At 43.7% G+C, this 17,239-nt stretch overlaps 2 protein-coding genes across 2 annotated transcripts; one reads left to right on the forward strand and one right to left on the reverse strand.

Moving 5' to 3' along the window:
- Nucleotides 1-416: 416 nt before the first annotated feature.
- Nucleotides 417-1,547, reverse strand: LOC308151523 (gap junction gamma-1 protein-like; the record flags this gene model as incomplete). The annotated part of the gene is made up of 1 exon (XM_080524414.1): nt 417-1,547. The coding sequence occupies one exon, from the start codon at nt 1,545-1,547 to the stop codon at nt 417-419; it is 1,131 nt and encodes a 376-aa protein (XP_080380540.1).
- Nucleotides 1,548-3,608: 2,061 nt separating this feature from the next.
- On the forward strand, nt 3,609-16,016 carry LOC308150141 (inter-alpha-trypsin inhibitor heavy chain H3-like; the record flags this gene model as incomplete). The annotated part of the gene is made up of 4 exons (XM_080523003.1): nt 3,609-3,749; nt 5,388-5,492; nt 10,846-11,012; nt 16,000-16,016. Exons 1-4 carry the CDS (start codon nt 3,616-3,618, stop codon nt 16,014-16,016), a joined length of 423 nt encoding a protein of 140 aa, XP_080379129.1. The 5' UTR covers nt 3,609-3,615.
- Nucleotides 16,017-17,239: the final 1,223 nt, after the last annotated feature.

Raw genomic sequence — 17,239 nt, forward strand, 5'->3', positions numbered from 1 at the left:
CCAAATATTTTCAACAGATATTGTCAACATGTTTCTAGCTAAAATTAGAAAAGTTTGACAAAGCAATATGTATATATTAATTATTTTCAAGCTATTGTAAGCACAAAAAGACAAACTTATAAGAGGATTCACACTACTGTATTTGGTAATGTCTTCATATTTGTTTTCCCTTTTTTCTGTACAATATTGTTTTGATTTCACATAATGTGATAGTGTATATTTTGTGTGCTCTAGATCAGACACGACACAATGTCTCCCTCATGGCAAAGACAATGTGTCTATCCAGGCAGTGCAGTTGATCTCGGTCCAACATCTTTAACGCCATGCCTTATCTTACATATCTTCCAGTATCCACACATTACGGCCCTGGAGATTGAAAATGTCTTCTCGTTTGATTTCCCACATGACACTGATTTCTAAATCCATACCGATGTCTTTCCTCCGTTTTTGACGATGGCCCCAGCTTTCTCTGTAGTGGCACCTTTAGGCCTGGCCCCTTGTTTTTCCTGGGCTGTGTTGACCCGGTTCTTCTCTTCCGGGCTGGTGCCCTGCTGCTCCTCCTCCTGGGCCACGTTGGTCATGTTCTGCTCGTGAGTGATGAGGCTGTTGGGGATTTTGTTGGGCTTGTCCGACTTCATGACAAGGTTGTATCCCGGGGGAGAGGCAGGAATGTTACCGGAGAACGGGTAGCTGTACGAAGGCCGTCGGCGATCTTTGTTCCTGCGCTGGCGAAGAGTGTCCCGGAAAGTGCCGACGCCCAGGTGGAACATCTCGCACACGTTGAGGAACAGGCAGAGGCAGCTGACCACATACATGATGAGAAGGAAGATGGTTTTCTCTGTGGGTCGCGAGATGAAGCAGTCCACCCTGTGAGGACAGGGGACCTTATTGCACACGTACGACGGGTTGACACGGAAGCCGTAAAGAAGATACTGGCCCACCAGGAAACCGATCTCAAACACGGCTCGGGACAGCAGCTGTAGGACGTAGATCTTCATCAGTCCCTCTTGCATAATTCTTCGGCGCCCGTCGTGTTTCTGCGGTTCCCTGCTAGGGAACTTGACTACCTCGGGCTTATTGGCCTCCTGGACCTCCAGTGTGTCCTCGTAGATCATGGGCTCGTTTTCGTCATCGTCATCCTGTTCTAGCACATCCTCCAGAGGATGTCTCTCTCTCCACCTGGTGTGCGGGGGCCTCTTCCTAAGCATGCGGTACCTCCGGCGCTCCAACTCCGAGGTGCGGGCGATCTTGTGGATGGCGTAGCCTAGGTACATGACGGAAGGGGTGGAGATCATGATGATCTGGAAGACCCAGAAGCGGACGTGCGAGAGCGGGGCGAAGGCATCGTAGCAGACGTTGTCGCAGCCGGGCTGCTTGGTGTTGCAGGTGAACTTGGTCTGCTCGTCCGAGTAGATTGACTCGCCCCCGACCGCCGTGAGCACGATGCGGAAGATGATGAGCATCGTGAGCCACACTTTCCCCACAAAGGTGGAGTGATTGTGGATCTCTTCCAGAAGACGAGTGAGAAAGCTCCAGCTCATGGTCATAGAGGCTTGGTCATAGAGGCTTTTCAACTAGAATCTGTAAAGACACAAAGGAACAATTAGGGGATGATATGTCTTGCACAGTTGTTTTGCTAAAGCACATGCCAAACTTACTTGCCGAGGCAAACTCAGACCTCCGATGTCTTAAATCACCCCATCCTGTCAGCAGTCAACATAATCCAATTAAATTCACACTACCACCAAGGGGCTGGACATACAAGACCTTAGAGGGAAACAGCCAAATATTGTTAAATTAAAAGCAACAAGACTACAATTAAAAAGACTACAACTAGACTACAATTTCAATCCCATGGCCCCATCTGAAATTAATCAAATGATGAACTGACAGCTCCCACTTTCTACCATGTGCAACACTGATGTCTTGCCTGACTATGAAGCCATAGTTTTTCTTTTTTCCAATACCTCATCACCAATGCAATTCTGTATGATAAGAGCATTAAAATAAGCATTTTTCGTTCAAAGTTAGGTTTTAAAATCTACAAGTACATACCGTACATACCGTATACCATACTGTGTAAACATGACACTATACTGTGTAAACATGATACCATACTGTGTAAACATGATAGCATACTGTGTAAACATGATACTATACTGTGTAAAAATGAAATCAAGTAAAAAAGTAAAAATGTTACACTGTTGATTAATGCAATTTGGTGATCATTTGTACAAACTGTACAGTAGTAAATTAATGTAAATTCTATAAACATTCTCAATTTCTCATTGAGACAGAAATAGATAGATTTAACAAACTATTGTTAAATGATTCAATGCAAGGCAGGATATGACTGAAGGAAGGAAGGCATAATTAGATTCAGATTGTTCTCCAAGTTAAAGGAGGGTAGTGACACACCTGGGTGATCTGAGGATATGAGGCATATGGAGGGCGAGTGCAGATCTGTTGAGAGAATCCCTATAGGTTCCCTAATGTTGACCTGCGGCTCTCTGATCATCATAGTTGACCCTGTTGAATCCAGGTTTAGATAGTCCCCAGCACTACCTTAATTTATTACCTTTTATTTCTTTTTTTGTTTCTTTTTATTATTACTACTCAATCTTTTCAGTTTGTAAAGCGTCTTTGAGTGTCTAGAAAAGCGCTATATACACTACAAACCTCTTCTAGATGATGTCATATTAGCTGTATCTCTGATATATATATAAATATATTTTTTAAAACAGACCTCTTGCTCTATCCAGACTCCCAATCTAGCCAGAGAGCTAATATGCATGGTCTCTCAATGCATGATGATCATTCACTTACATCTATTTGCTGCAATGTAATGACAAATGTTGTTTTCCTATTCAGGGAATATTCTCTGATGTAAATTGATATGCAAAGACAAATATCTGAATTGTTCAAATCAGAGTTTCCTGTTTACTGCCATTGACTTACAGAGGCCCTATGAAGTCACATAGAGTCCCCTTTAAAGGTCCATGGGAGGCATATTGGTTACATGGAGTTCCTTCAGGTTACATGGAAGCCCTAACATTGGTTACATAGAGTCATTTACATTTTTGGCATTTAGCAGACGCCTTATTCCAAAGCAACTTACAATCAATACATTTGACTAAGCAAGTGAATCATCAGTTCACCAGTTGCAGCAGGAAGAGTAATCTAGCTCAGGCCCAGGGCCATTGGCAGTCTCTGTGATGGAAGGAAAAAACTAAAAATAATGTTTGTTTTTGTTTTTATATAGACACTAGAGAAACAGTACAAGGGGGGCAGTATAAGTCTTTGGGGACACAGTATAGGGGAAGTACAGTGGAAGTATAGGGGAAAAGCGGGTGTGTCAGGAGACGCAGTGCTGGGGGGTAGTAGATGTCTCAGGAGGAGCAGTTAAGGTGTAACCTGAAGAGATGGGTCTTCAGTCTCCGATGGAAGATGGGTAGTGACTCTGCAGTTCTGACAGCCTTGGGAAGCTCATTCCAGTCCTTTACAGATCTCTCTCTCTCTCTCTCTCTCTCTCTCTCTCTCTCTCTCTCTCTCTCTCTCTCTCTCTCTCTCTCTCTCTCTCTCTCTCAGGGACAGGTGGAGGTGTACAGTGTACAAATGGACTGTATGGTGGCTTCTCGCTTCACTCGCACGGTCATGACCTCCAGTGCTCTGAACAAGGCCAACTCTTCTCAGGAAATGATCTTCGAGGTGGACCTGCCCAAGACAGCCTTCATCACCAACTTCAGCATGTCAGTCAGCAGCAGCCATCTCAAAATGGCAAACTAAACTGTGTGTGTGTGTGTGTGTGTGTGTGCGCATGCGGGTGTTTTCTTTACTTGAATAACTATTGTCTTTATGCAGTGTGCGAATTAAATCACGGTGTGCGGGGGAGCCGCACATCATGCGAGGGCGACGCAACGCCACATAGCAAGCCTAAACACTGCCCTGCACAACACAACGATGCACATAGCCCTTCTCATTATAACACAGCAATCCATAGGCCTACAACACAGCAGAAGCCAAATCTATAAAAGCGGGTCTTATCTTAACACAGAAGCGACCACAGAGGCCTGGGTTCAGCTGCCTTTGCTCTACGTCCAGGAGCCCGTGATGTGGACAGGCGATGACCTGATTTAAGCCAAGATGTGACAAAGGCATTGGATCGAATCTCTCCAATGGAGGTCCATTAAGGTCCACAAAAAGTAGTGATGAGAAGCTGGGTTTATTATCAGTCTATTGCGAGTCTTACTGTCAGTGTCATTTACAGTTTTTTAAAAGCCATCCTTTCCTTGGCTACCATATAGGCGGATCTGAACGCGATTGATGTTTCCTCTTTGCGTTGATACAGAGAATCCTGTTTGGCATTATTTCTTTTTGTCTTGTTTCTGCCAGTTCAACTGCCCTTTTGTGCGCCACACTATCCCGGTGCTTGTAGATTTTCTTACGCAAGTTGTTCTGTCTATTACTGGTTACGTCCCCGTTCATCCACTCTTCTGACAAGTGCGTTCCAACTTTATCAGTGAGGAGAAGGCTTTTGGCATCCCTGCATAGAGTACAGCCTAAGCAACTATTCTTTGAGAACAGCCACGGGAGACGTCTGGTCCAGTCACTCCACTGTTCGCTGGTCCAGCCAGCCAGAGGGAGCCCAGCATCTTCGCACCCCCCATCTCCAGCAACAGGCGGGTGGTCATCAGCATCATCATCATCATCCTCTTCCTCATCTCCTCCGACCTCTTTTTTTGTTGTCTTCCTAATATTTGTTTCCACGTTAGCTTCTTCTCTTGGCTTGTCTTGTTGTGTCTCTTCAGCCCCCACAGTAACGTTAACGTTAGCTGTCAAGTTAGCATTAGCACTAACGTTAGCTGCCTCTTCTCTCGGCTCTGTTGTAGCAGCATCAGTCCCCACGTCCGATGTGCTACCACCACCAGCTCTTCATCATTTTGTTTAGACTTCTTTAGATAGAAATCGCCCAAGGTGAGTTGCTTTCTTCTTTTCGACATCTTTTCTTCTTCTTTTCACTGTCATCAACAATGGCGCGCAGGTGACAGTTTTTTAACGCACGTAGTAAACAAGCTCGTGAGTGGGTAGTGGATGCCTGCAGACAGCGCCCCCACGCTCCGAGCAGCTCTAGGCTAGCGCGGTAAAAAAATAATAATCATGAATCATATTTTTTTATTTTATTAATATTTTAATATTATTTTTTTCCCTTATTTTACACCTTTGAGAAAAACCATGACCAAAATAGCATTTATTTGGCTATCATATCAATATTTTAGAGCTCCCCCAAAATTTCACAAACCATGTTTCCAGGGGAGCTCATGTCACCACTAGGGGAGCTATAGCTCCCCGAGCTCCCCCTTATTTCGCACTATGTCTTTATATCTCAGGGAGATTGAAGGACGGTCGTACATTGGTGAGGTGAAGGAGAAGGAACAAGCCAAGAAGCAGTACAAGAAAGCTGTTTCCACAGGGCAGACTGCTGGACTGGTCAAGTAAGGAAGCTGTTTCCACAGGGCAGACTCCTGGGGCCAGTTGTATAAACATAGATTAAGACTGGCCTTAGACTAGTCTTATATTCTGAGTTTAGACCAGTCTAATTAAGAAATAAAAAATAAGACTGACTTATTTTGAGGTTAGAAAGCTAGCCACCTTCCCCCCTGGCTAAGCTTGATTTAAGAGCTGTGTTGCTATGGGAACGAGCTCAGGGCTAGTAGCTAGCTAACACTGTAACTCCAGCGTGGTAAACTACTTCACTGGTTAAAACTGCTAAGCAGTATACTTTTCTCCACATTATATTCCTCCAACATACATACGTTTTCAGCAGAAGAACATTTAGTTTATCTCTCATATCTTCCGCCGCTAGGTGTAGCTGTTTTGTCCGCCATGTTTTATTTCCTGTCAAGTGTCTTATTTTACCTAGAATGCATTGCGTGACAGGCTATCTAAGTCAGTCTTACTTTAGTCACTCATAGGTGAGCCTTTTGCAACAGGAAAGTGTTAGAGTCTATAGCAAGACTGACTTAAAGTGTCTAAGTCTAAGACTGGGTCTATCTTTATGCAACCGGCCCCAGGACTGGTCAAGGAAGTGAATCAGAGCAATAAGAAGAAGGAACCAGGGGAGACCAACCACAGTGTGTAAGGCACAAAGTCACAGCCACAGAGTTAGTGTTGTGTCCTGTTTATACCGCCAGTGGGCGCTAGTATGAAAGTGATGTATGCAATTACGGAAGTGATGTATGCACTTACGGATGTTGAGAAGAAGTGGAATAAACGTGCGAAGTGAAGAGCAGCTGCGTGTCTCCCGGTCTGATTCTTTCCTAACTACTTGCTTACTACAGAATACCACATTTTTGGCGACGAGGATGGCTATTTCCGTACCCTTACCTACACCGTTCATGCCTGTGCCAGGCGAACCTGCTATTTCTTTTCCTACTTGGTTGAGAATGTTTGAAAATTACATGCTCGTAATTGAGGCTACCGGAGAAAAATGGCCGGAGGAAAGAAAGCGCACGATTCTTCTCCATGCACTTGGGACCGAAGGACAAAGACTGTTCTACACTCTAAAGGATACGGGTGTTACCTACACTTCTGCCGTGGATGGACTGAAAAAGTACTTTGTTCCTAAGGTGAATGTGATTGCTGAACGTCACAAATTTCGACAGAGAGCTCAGGGTCCTGACGAGACGGTTAATCAGTTCCTTGCTTCATTACGCGAGCTAGCTGCAGCTTGTGAATTTGGTGCCATGGAGGAACAAATGATTCGTGATCAACTGATTGAGCGTGTTGCTAATACACGCATACGAGACAGACTTTTGCTTGAATCGGACTTGTCTCTGGACAAAGCTACTTCAATGGCCTTACAAATCGAGGCTGGACTACGGAACTCCAACGTTCTCTCTGGAGCTACAGCTTCGGTGAGAGCCATCGAGAAACAGCCGACGAGGAGGAGGTTCGACAAGGGCAAGAAGAAAGCTCCGACGACGACTGCACCTGCCACGGTCTACAGCCAGCCAGCTACAACTGGGAATCAGCGCGCCTGCTTCCGATGCGGATCCACAGGACACTTAGCTAACAAGCCTACATGCCCGGCGATTAAGGTGACTTGCAATACATGCGGAAAAGTTGGACATTTTTCCAATGTGTGTAGATCGGCTCAAAAAGAGGTGCGTGAGGTAGTGGTGAATGACGTTACTGTGCTTTACATGCAGGGGGCCGTCGTGAATGATAAAATTATGTGTACTGTACGAGTTGATGCAAATTATCATTCCCATGATGTTGAGCTGATAGTGGATACAGGCTCATCTGTTTCTATTATTCCAGAGAGTACTTACCAGACACTTTTCCATACATGTGTCCTTGCTGAGCCTACAGTGAATCTGCTTACTTACTCCAGAGAGAAAATTCCTGTTAAAGGTTGCATGCATGCTACAGTTGTTCATAATGGACATTCAGTTACAGGTTCATTGATAGTGGTTGAATCAGGAAATGCATTGCTGGGCCTAGATTTATTTGTAGCATTGCAGATGTGCATTGAGGGTAACAAAATTATTACTGTTAGCTCTGCTAGCTCTCCTACTGTGCTCCGAGCACCTACTGTACAGAGTACCACTCCACAGACCGAACCAGAGGTTCTAGTACAGGAGTTAGGGTGTGCAAAAGGTTTTATGCACAAAATACAGGTTAAACCAGATGCTGTGCCAGTACAGCAGAAACTGAGGAGGCTTCCGTTCTCAGTGAGGCAGGCTGTGACCGATGAGCTCGCAGATCTACAGGAAAAAGGCGTTATAGAACGTATAGACGCATCTCCATGGGTTTCCCCTATAGTTGTGACCCAGAGAAAGGGGGGAGGAAAGCCTCGCCTGTGTGTTGACCTCAGAGAACCTAATAAGGCAATAATCAGTGACTGTCATCCCTTACCGCACATGGATGAACTGTTCGCTGAGCTCCGTGGAGCCACAGTCTTTTCTACTATAGACTTAGCCTCTGCTTATCACCAGTTGCCATTGCATCCAGATAGCCGTGATTTAACTGCGTTTATCACGCATGAGGGTCTCTTTCGTTTCTGCCGAGTGCCATTTGGCCTCGCTTCTGCTCCTTCAGCTTTTCAGAAAATGATGTCGACTGTACTGACAGGCCTGCCAGGCGTACAGGCCTACCTGGATGATGTGATTTGCTACGGCATCACACAGCAGGATCACGATGTCAGCCTACGGAGAGTGCTACATGCTCTAAATGAAGTGGGACTTAAACTGAACATGCACAAGTGTAAGTTCAACCAGAAAGCTCTGCGCTTCCTGGGCCACACTGTGTCCAAAGATGGTCTTCATCCTGACCAAGACGGGGTCAGTGCTGTGGCGAACGCGCCTGCCCCGCACGACACATCCTCCCTGCGGTCCTTCCTAGGACTTGCATCGTGGTATAGTAAATTCATACCTGACTTCTCTACTGTGGTGGAACCGCTACGTGCTACACTCAGGGAATCTACTGACACTAAGTTTGAATGGACAGCGGATGCAGAGTCCAGTTTTACTGAGGTTAAGAGACTGATTACTGAGAGTCCTACCTTAGCATTATATGATCCTGAGTTACCGACTTATGTCACTACCGATGCTTCTAACTATGGATTGGGGGCTGTAATGAGCCAGATTCACCCAGACAATACAGAGAGAACCATAGCTTTTGCGTCCAGGACACTTTCTCCTGCAGAGAGAAAGTACTCTACCGTCGAGCGTGAGGCGCTGGCATGCGTTTGGGCGGTGGAAAGGTGGAGAACCTACCTGTGGGGACATAGTTTTGTCCTACGCACAGACCACCAAGCGTTGACAACCCTACTCACTTCCAGGGGTACGGGTCGCGCAGGTCTGAGAATAGCGAGATGGTCTGCACGTCTACTATGCTTTACTTATGATGTCACTTACCATCCAGGGAAACGTAATGTGACTGCTGACTGCTTGTCCAGACTCCCTCTGCCTTCGACAGGAGAGGTGGAGGAGGAGCCAGACATGGTGGCTACTGTGTTCACAGGTTCCTCACATGCCATATCTGTGACCGAGTTCACTGCTGCCTGTGAGGCCTGTCCTGAACTGACTCAACTGAAACAGCAGATACAGAAAGGTTGGCCAAAATGCAGTAAGAATGTGACAAAGGAACTTGCTCCATATTTTAGAGTGAGAGATGAACTGGCTGTGGATGAACTACTTGTCATGAGAGGCCCCGACCGTGTGGTGGTTCCTACTACACTACGGTCTAAAGTTGTAAATTTAGCTCATGAAGCGCATCAGGGAATAGTGCGTACTAAACAGAGACTACGAGAGCTATATTGGTGGCCGCAAATGGACAGATGTGTCCAGACATTAGTAGGCTCATGTGTACCCTGTCAATACAATGACAAAACAGCCAAAACTGCGCCTGCACCACTTACCCCAGTGGAACTGCCAGGTGGACCATGGGAGAAGGTGGCCATTGACATTGTTGGTCCCTTTGACTGTGCGACATGGGACTGCCGTTACGCTATTACACTCACAGACTATTACAGTAAGTGGCCAGAGGTGGCGTTTGTCTCTACTGTAACTACAGAGGCGGTTATTAGCTTCTTGACTACAGTGTTTAGTCGTGAAGGTAACCCTTCCTTCCTGGTCTCTGACAACGGATGTCAGTTTACCTCCCATGCTTTTGCAAGCTTTCTGGGAGAGAGAGAGATAAAGCACCTGCGTTCCAGTGTTTATTATCCAAGAGCCAACGGGGCTATTGAGAGATTTAATCGAGTTCTCAAAGAGTGTATTCAGACGGCTGAGAGAATGCACAAACCATGGAAACATGCAGTAACAGAGTTCTTACTGAACTATCGCGCTACGCCGCATGCTACTACAGGAGCTACTCCCTTTGAGTTGCTGAGGAACAGAAAGATGCGTACAAAATTAAATGTCCTCCCTGTCTCACACCAAATTAAGTCACATGAGAAAGTGCAGGAGACAGTGAGACGCAAGCAACAGGAGAGTAAGGAGTACACAGACAGAATGAGGGGAGCGAAAGTGCCCATGTTCCAAGTGAATGACACCGTACGTGTCCGCAGACCGGAGCATGTAAAAAAGGGATCATCAAGATTCACAGAACCGCTGACAGTAGTTAGTAAAGCAGGACAGAATACATACCTGCTCAGTGATGGTCGAAAATGGAATGCATCCAAGCTTACACGCTTCCCCAAGGATGCTCTGTCTGGCACCAGTGGTGAAAAGGAGATTGAGCTAGAGGAGTTCATGGTGCCCGAGACAGAGAATGTGTTTAATGAACCAGGTCCAAGAAGGAACCTTAGAGTCAGAAACCCACCTAGGTGGCTGGTAGACTTTGTGCCGTAGAGAACGTACTAAAAGGGTAGGATAGAACACGGTTCTAACTTAGTACAAAAAGGTCCTACAATGCAATGACAAAAGTGAATGTTCATTTCATGTTTCACTGTCATAAACTGTTTATTGTTGTTATTCATTCTGCTGATTCATTCATTTTCATTTCCTTCGTTTTCATTTTATTTCAATTGTACTGACACCAGTCTACAGAATATGGCATTCTTTGAGTACTGTAATTCCTTTAAGAAAGGGGGAAATGTTGTGTCCTGTTTATACCGCCAGTGGGCGCTAGTATGAAAGTGATGTATGCAATTACGGAAGTGATGTATGCACTTCCGGATGTTGAGAAGAAGTGGAATAAACGTGCGAAGTGAAGAGCAGCTGCGTGTCTCCCGGTCTGATTCTTTCCTAACTACTTGCTTACTACAGAATACCACAGTTAGGTTGTTGAGTTTGAAGCGTAGGGGATCCTAAGCACTCTTTTTTATCTCTGTGTCTCTAGAGCATCTGGAAGGAAGATGGAGAAGTTTTCGGTGTCTGTGAACATCGCAGCCAATAGTAACGTCACGTTCATTCTTACCTACGAGGAGCTGCTTCAGCGTAAACTGGGCCAGTACGAAATATTGATCCGGGTCAAACCCAAACAGCTGGTCCAGCACTTTGAGGTCTGTAGACATTACACTGTTATTCTGTGTCTGTCTGTATCACCTATGCCTCTTTCCTAACAAACTCCCAACCTTGGAATATCTGGGGTTTATCTTTAGTCTGCATGAGGGGTTCTTTCCTGACTCTAAACCTGGACTCTACCTCTATGAATGAACAAAACGTTCTCATCCTAACTCAGTTAATGCTTAGTTTTTAAAACAAACCAAATAAACACATTTCCAGCAATGGATTCTACAGTTAGGCCCATATATATTTAGTCACAGACAGAATTTGTGTTATTTTAGCTGTTTACCAAAACATCTTAGTTACAGTCATACACAAGTTACAGTCATATAATGAATATGAATGAATGAATGAATGAATGAATGATATAATCCAATTAATTAATACATATATTTCAGTATCATCCGTTCTAATACTTTTTCATTCTTAATATTGACACAAAATAAATAAATAAACATAATTTTTCCATTCTTAATACTGAAACAACACAAAATAAATAAATAACAAACATCAGTATCCACAATGTAATACAGAAGAAAAAGACACAGAAAACCACACCTTAGTTTCCAGAAGATTAACAACCTTCCCTTTCCTCATTTTGGTATTTAACAAAAATAATTTCTTTAAACCTTTTTTTAAATAGAGCAATATTTCTGCTTTCCTTCATATTTTCCTCTAGCCCATTCCATATGGTAACTCCGTAGAATGATAAGCACCTGCTCCTGAGATGGGTGCGAGCATAACCCTTGTTAAAGTTGTGGTTACCTCTCAAATGATATCCCTTATCCCGCTCTATAAATAATTTGTTAATGTTACCTGGGAGTTCTTGAGTCTTTGCTTTATACATTAACTGTGCCAATTTAAATTTGAATAAGTCCATGAGCTTTAAGGCATTTGACATTAGGAACAAGTTATTTGTGTGATCACGATATCCGACCTTATGTACAATCCTCATAGCTTTTTTCTGTAGTGTAATCAATGGGTTTAATGTGCTTTTATATGCATTTCCCCATATCTCCACACAGTAACTCAAATAGTGTAAGACAAGACAACAATATAGAGTATACAACATCCTCTGTTCCAGAATATGTTTTGCCCTGCACAATACTGCAATACTCCTTGATACTTTGGATCTAACGTATATTAGATTTCCAACAGAATTTACTGTCTAATATAGGAGTGGGCTTAAAGTGCAGACTCTCAGCTTAAGGTTAAGGGTATTCACATCCACATTGAAGGAAGGGTTTATGAATTATAGCTCTTTTATATAATAACCAAAAGTAATTGGACAATTGACTCAAAAGCTGTTTCATGGGCCAGTGTGGGCTATTTATTCCTTCATTATTTCTTTATCAATTAAGCAGGTAAAAGGTCTGAGTTGATTCCAAGTGTGGCATTTGCATTTGGAAGCTGTTGCTGTATACGCACAACATGCAGTCAACAGAACTCTCAATGCAAGTGAAACAGGCCATCCTTAGGCTGTAAAAACAAAACAAAAATATATCAGAGAGATAGTGGGAACATTAATAGTGGCAAAATTAACTGTTTGGTACATTATGAGAAAAAAAGAACACACTGGTGAGCTCGGCACCACAAAAAGGTCTGGACAACCATGGAAGACAAGAGTGGTGGATGATCACAGGATCCTTTACATGGTAAAGAAAAACCCCATCACAACATCCAGCCAAGTGAAGAACAGTCTCCAGGAGGTAGGCCTATCATTATCCATGTGTACCATAAAAAAAAGACTTCACACAAGCAAATACAGAGGGTTCACCACAAGGTGCAAGCCATTCATAAGCCTCAAGAATAGAAAGGCCAGATTAGACTTTGACAAAAAACATCTAAAAAAGCCAACCCTGTTCTGGAACAGCATTCTTTGGACCGATGGAACTAAGATCAACCTGTACCAGAATGATGGGAAGAAAACAGTATGGAGAAGGCTTGGAACGGCTCATGATCCGACGCATACCACATCATCTGTGAAAAAACGTGGAGGCAGTGTGATGACATGGACATGCATGGCTTCCAATGGCACTGGGTCACTAGTGTTTATTGATGATGTGACAGAAGACAGAAGCAGACAGATGAATTCTGAAGTGTTTAGGGATATTCTATCTGCTCAGATTCAGACAAATTCAGCAAAGTTGATTGGATGGTGCTTCACAATACAGATGGACAATGACCCAAAACATAGTGTGTAAGCAACCCAGGACTTTTTTAAGGCAAAGAAGTGGAATATTCTGCAATGGCCAGAGTCAATCACCTGATCTCAACCCAATCAAGCATGCATTTCACTTGCTGAAGACAAAACTAAAGGCAGAAAGACCCACGAACAAACAACAACTGAAGACTGCTGCAGTAGACAGTAGCCTGACAGAGCATCACAAAGGAGGAAACCCAGCATTTGGTGATGTCCATGTGTTCCAGACTTCAGGCAGTCATTGCCTGCAAAGGATTCTCGACAAAGTATTAAAAATTAACATTTTATTTATGATTATGTTAATTTGTCCAATTACTTTTGAGCTCCTGAAAATAGGGGACTGTGTATAAAAATGGTTGCAATTCCTAAACGTTTCATACAATATTTTTGTTCAACCCCTTGAATTAAAGCTGAAAGTATGCACTTCAATGACATCTTGATTGTTTCATTTCAAATCCTTTGTGGTGGCATACAGAGCCAAAATTATGGAAATTGTGTCACTGTCCAAATACTTCCAGACCTAACTGTATATAAATGAATGAATGTCAATGAACCCAGGTGTGAGACTTTATAAGGTCAAACAGGTTTGAGGGGTCAGGCAAAGGACTTGGTGGAGTCAGGCAAGGGTCAGGCGATCATCGTTGTAATCCATGGAGCAGGGCAGGAACCGTGGTGCAGGGTGCTGGGCTGGAGGTGTCCATGGTGCTGAGTGCCCACTGATGAGCTAAATAAAACATTATATTTCTGATGAGTCAACAGCACTAGGGCTCCTTCACAAAACCCTTACTGGAATCTTCATACACTCTGTGAATTAGTCTTTACTTTCTGATGAGTCAACAGCACTAACCCCATCCAGTGCGACATGTAGATAGCATATATTTAGAATATGTAAAATGCAAACACCAGAAATGCAAGAGAGTTTATGAGGTATACCAAATGGAATTAATAACAAGTGTTACAACCCTTCTGTCTAGAGTAAAATAAGGGCCTAACAGGATAGAGTGCAGAATGTACAGGTGTGTTGCAACACAAATGCCAAAAAAAGTGTACAAGGGATCAAATCAATTCAAGTTTTATTTGTATAGCGCATCTCATAAGATGCGACTCAATGCACTTCACGTAATGACAGATGTTCAGTGTCCAGTGTAGTGTAGTGTTCAGTGTTGTGTCCAGTGTCCAGGTTCCAGTGATAGCTTGGTCAAAAGGATGCAAGGGTAAAAAACCTGTGCACTGTGGATCCAGGAAAATTCCCCTGCAGACCTCTAGTCGTAGAGCGACTACTTACCAGTTTGCCCACCAGTGCAAAGCTGCGGCCCCCACAACCCCCCAGAGGGACCCCACACGCCCGACCCGCCCCACCACCGGCGCACCCGGCCCAGCCCACCAGGCTCAGACTATCATAGCCCTGCACGAGGCTAGCCGGGTCAGGTGCCCCAGCGGCAGAACAGACCAAGCACGCAGGCCGGCCGGGGGCCCCCGAGGAGAGGCCCAGGGAGCCCAGCGCACGGCAGGCAAGCAGGGGCGAAAAACCTGTACACAGCGCCTCCAGGAAAAGTGCCACTAGACCTTAGGGGTCTAGCCGGTGTGTATCTTATGAGTGATAAATCATTGCTGTTTGCACTTTATCGCCAATGCTCTTTTAACATTGTCTCTATGGTCTTTCAGCTTCCTTTTTTCTTCTTTGCTCAAATTTTCAAACAGCTGCTTCTCACTGTTGAGACAAAATGTTATAAAGAAGTGATTAATAAATCATTTAAGAAACTCACATGCATCAGTGGTTGCAAACTGTCATGGAAATTGTATTAGCACTCTCCAGCTTACCTCAAGTCATACTGTGGTCCAAATGTATACATTTCCATGGCTTTCTTATTGGAAACACAGTCCACAGATAATTAAAAAAACAAGAATTAGACATAAATAGACATAAATAGGGGGGATATAAATAAAAATAGAATATAAATACATTAACTGTACATAGCTCATAACTGTATATAATTATCTTTGTTTTGTCACTATTTGTACTTCTGGTTATATGCCAAACTGCATTTTGTTGTTTGTACTTGTACTCAGCAATGACAATAAAGTTGAATCTAATCTCATATCTGATAACGCTAAACCACATAGGATTACCCAGTTAGCCAAGCCTGATTTATGAACAAAACTACGTGCGAAACAGCCAAATGCGTAACACATCCAACAACCTAAATAATAAATACATATATGAAAACTATAACGTTAATTAATCATATACATATATGTATAACTATATGTTCATTAATCATATTTCGAAATTCTCACCTGAGCTGTATTTGCCATTGTCCTTTAAAACCTCGCGGTCCTCTAAAGTCCTTTAAACTCTCGCGGTCCTTTAAGATGCTTCAAAATCTCGCGGTTTCTCGCGGTTACTTCTGTGATGACGAGCTCGAACCAAATATGGTCTCCATGCGTCCGGGTGTCGCCAAACGAAGGATGTTGTAGCTGGACCCTTCTCTGGTAAACTTAAGCAGTAGTCATGTGACACTTTGAAATAGTGATGGGGGAAACGAAGCTTTCGACGCAATTGACACGTTCGACACAATTGTGTCGGAATAAGTGTCGATCTATCGATGCAGTCGATACAGCAGCTCCATAATGCCATCTGCTGGTCAGGTCGTGGTATGGCGCCTGTATCGACTGATTCACAAGTCAGGAATTTGAGGCAAAATACAATAAGCCCACCGTCATCTGCGATGTCTTGCTCAATAAAGGTGCTGTGACAAACTGTGTCGATGTGTATGTGGCCAGGGTCGGAGTGGGACTAATTTTTAGCTCTGGAGTTTCATGCCTCAGACCGGCCCACTTTAGTTCACAACCGATTACAGTAGCCTATATTAAAAACATGTAATTACAACCGTGGTATTTGAGTCTGTAATAGCGGACTCACTGTTCTCTAGAGCAGGGGTCTTCAACCTTTTTCAACCCAAGGACCATGGATGAGACCATGAGAGGACCATGAGAGGACCATGGATGAGAGACAAACAGAACAGGGACCCCCACATGTAATATATATATAAGCCTATAATAACTTTTATATTTACTTCATTCACCTTTTATTTCACCATATTAACCTATTTATATACTGGGTTATTAGCCTATATGTGTTTATGATTGATAAAACGTTCATGCATAATTATGATTGGTTATTATTATTATTATTATTATTATTATTATTATTGTTTTTGTTGTTGTTGTTGTTCTTGATGAGGCTTATATTTTCTAATATTATTATTTTTCAACAATGAAACTTTTAGCTTCAGGAAGCAAGGTATGCCTACCTCCTGGGTGGAGGTTGTCAGGCAGAGCATCATGTCATCCTCAGGCTGCAGTCTGGAACTGTATTTGCTCTTCAGGTAGGTGAGGGAGGAGAATCCTCTTTCACAAAGATAAGTTGTTGCAAAAGGCAAGAGGCTCACCATGGCCTTTGCTGTCAGTTGGGGGAAGTATTTCTGGCAATGGATCCAGAACTGGATGAGAGGCTGTGACTCGTACACATTCTTGTGTGTACTGTCTGTGGTTAGGTCGATCAGCTGATCTTCCTCAGCGGCTGTCAGGTTTGAGCCGTCGGATGCATTGTATTTGAATGATAACCGTATCCATGTCTTGTGCTTTCTCCAAGACTCAGTCTCAGAAAAGTACTTCTCAAATTGACTTTCGAGTGCCTCCAAGTGATCAACAATTGCGCATTTCACATCAGGCGAGGGCGCATTGAAATGCGCAGCCGGCTCCGCGCGGTTTTGGCCAACCAGAATCTCGAGGATAGCTGTGCGTAATTCAAAGACGCGCGCCAATACTGATCCACGGGAAAGCCATCTGACCTCGGAATGGTAAAGGAGCGCGTTGTGTTCCTCTCCTATAGCGGCGCATAGAGAAGCAAAGAGGCGGGTTTGTTATTATGAATGAATGAATGGTCTTTATTGTCATTAATATAGTACAGGGCCATATTCCACTAAAGGTGGCTTAATATAGCGGCGCTATAAATAAATGC

The sequence above is a fragment of the Nansenia antarctica genome, assembly GCF_963989245.1.
Source record: "Nansenia antarctica genome assembly, chromosome: 2".
NCBI classification, from domain to species: Eukaryota; Metazoa; Chordata; class Actinopteri; order Argentiniformes; family Microstomatidae; genus Nansenia; species Nansenia antarctica.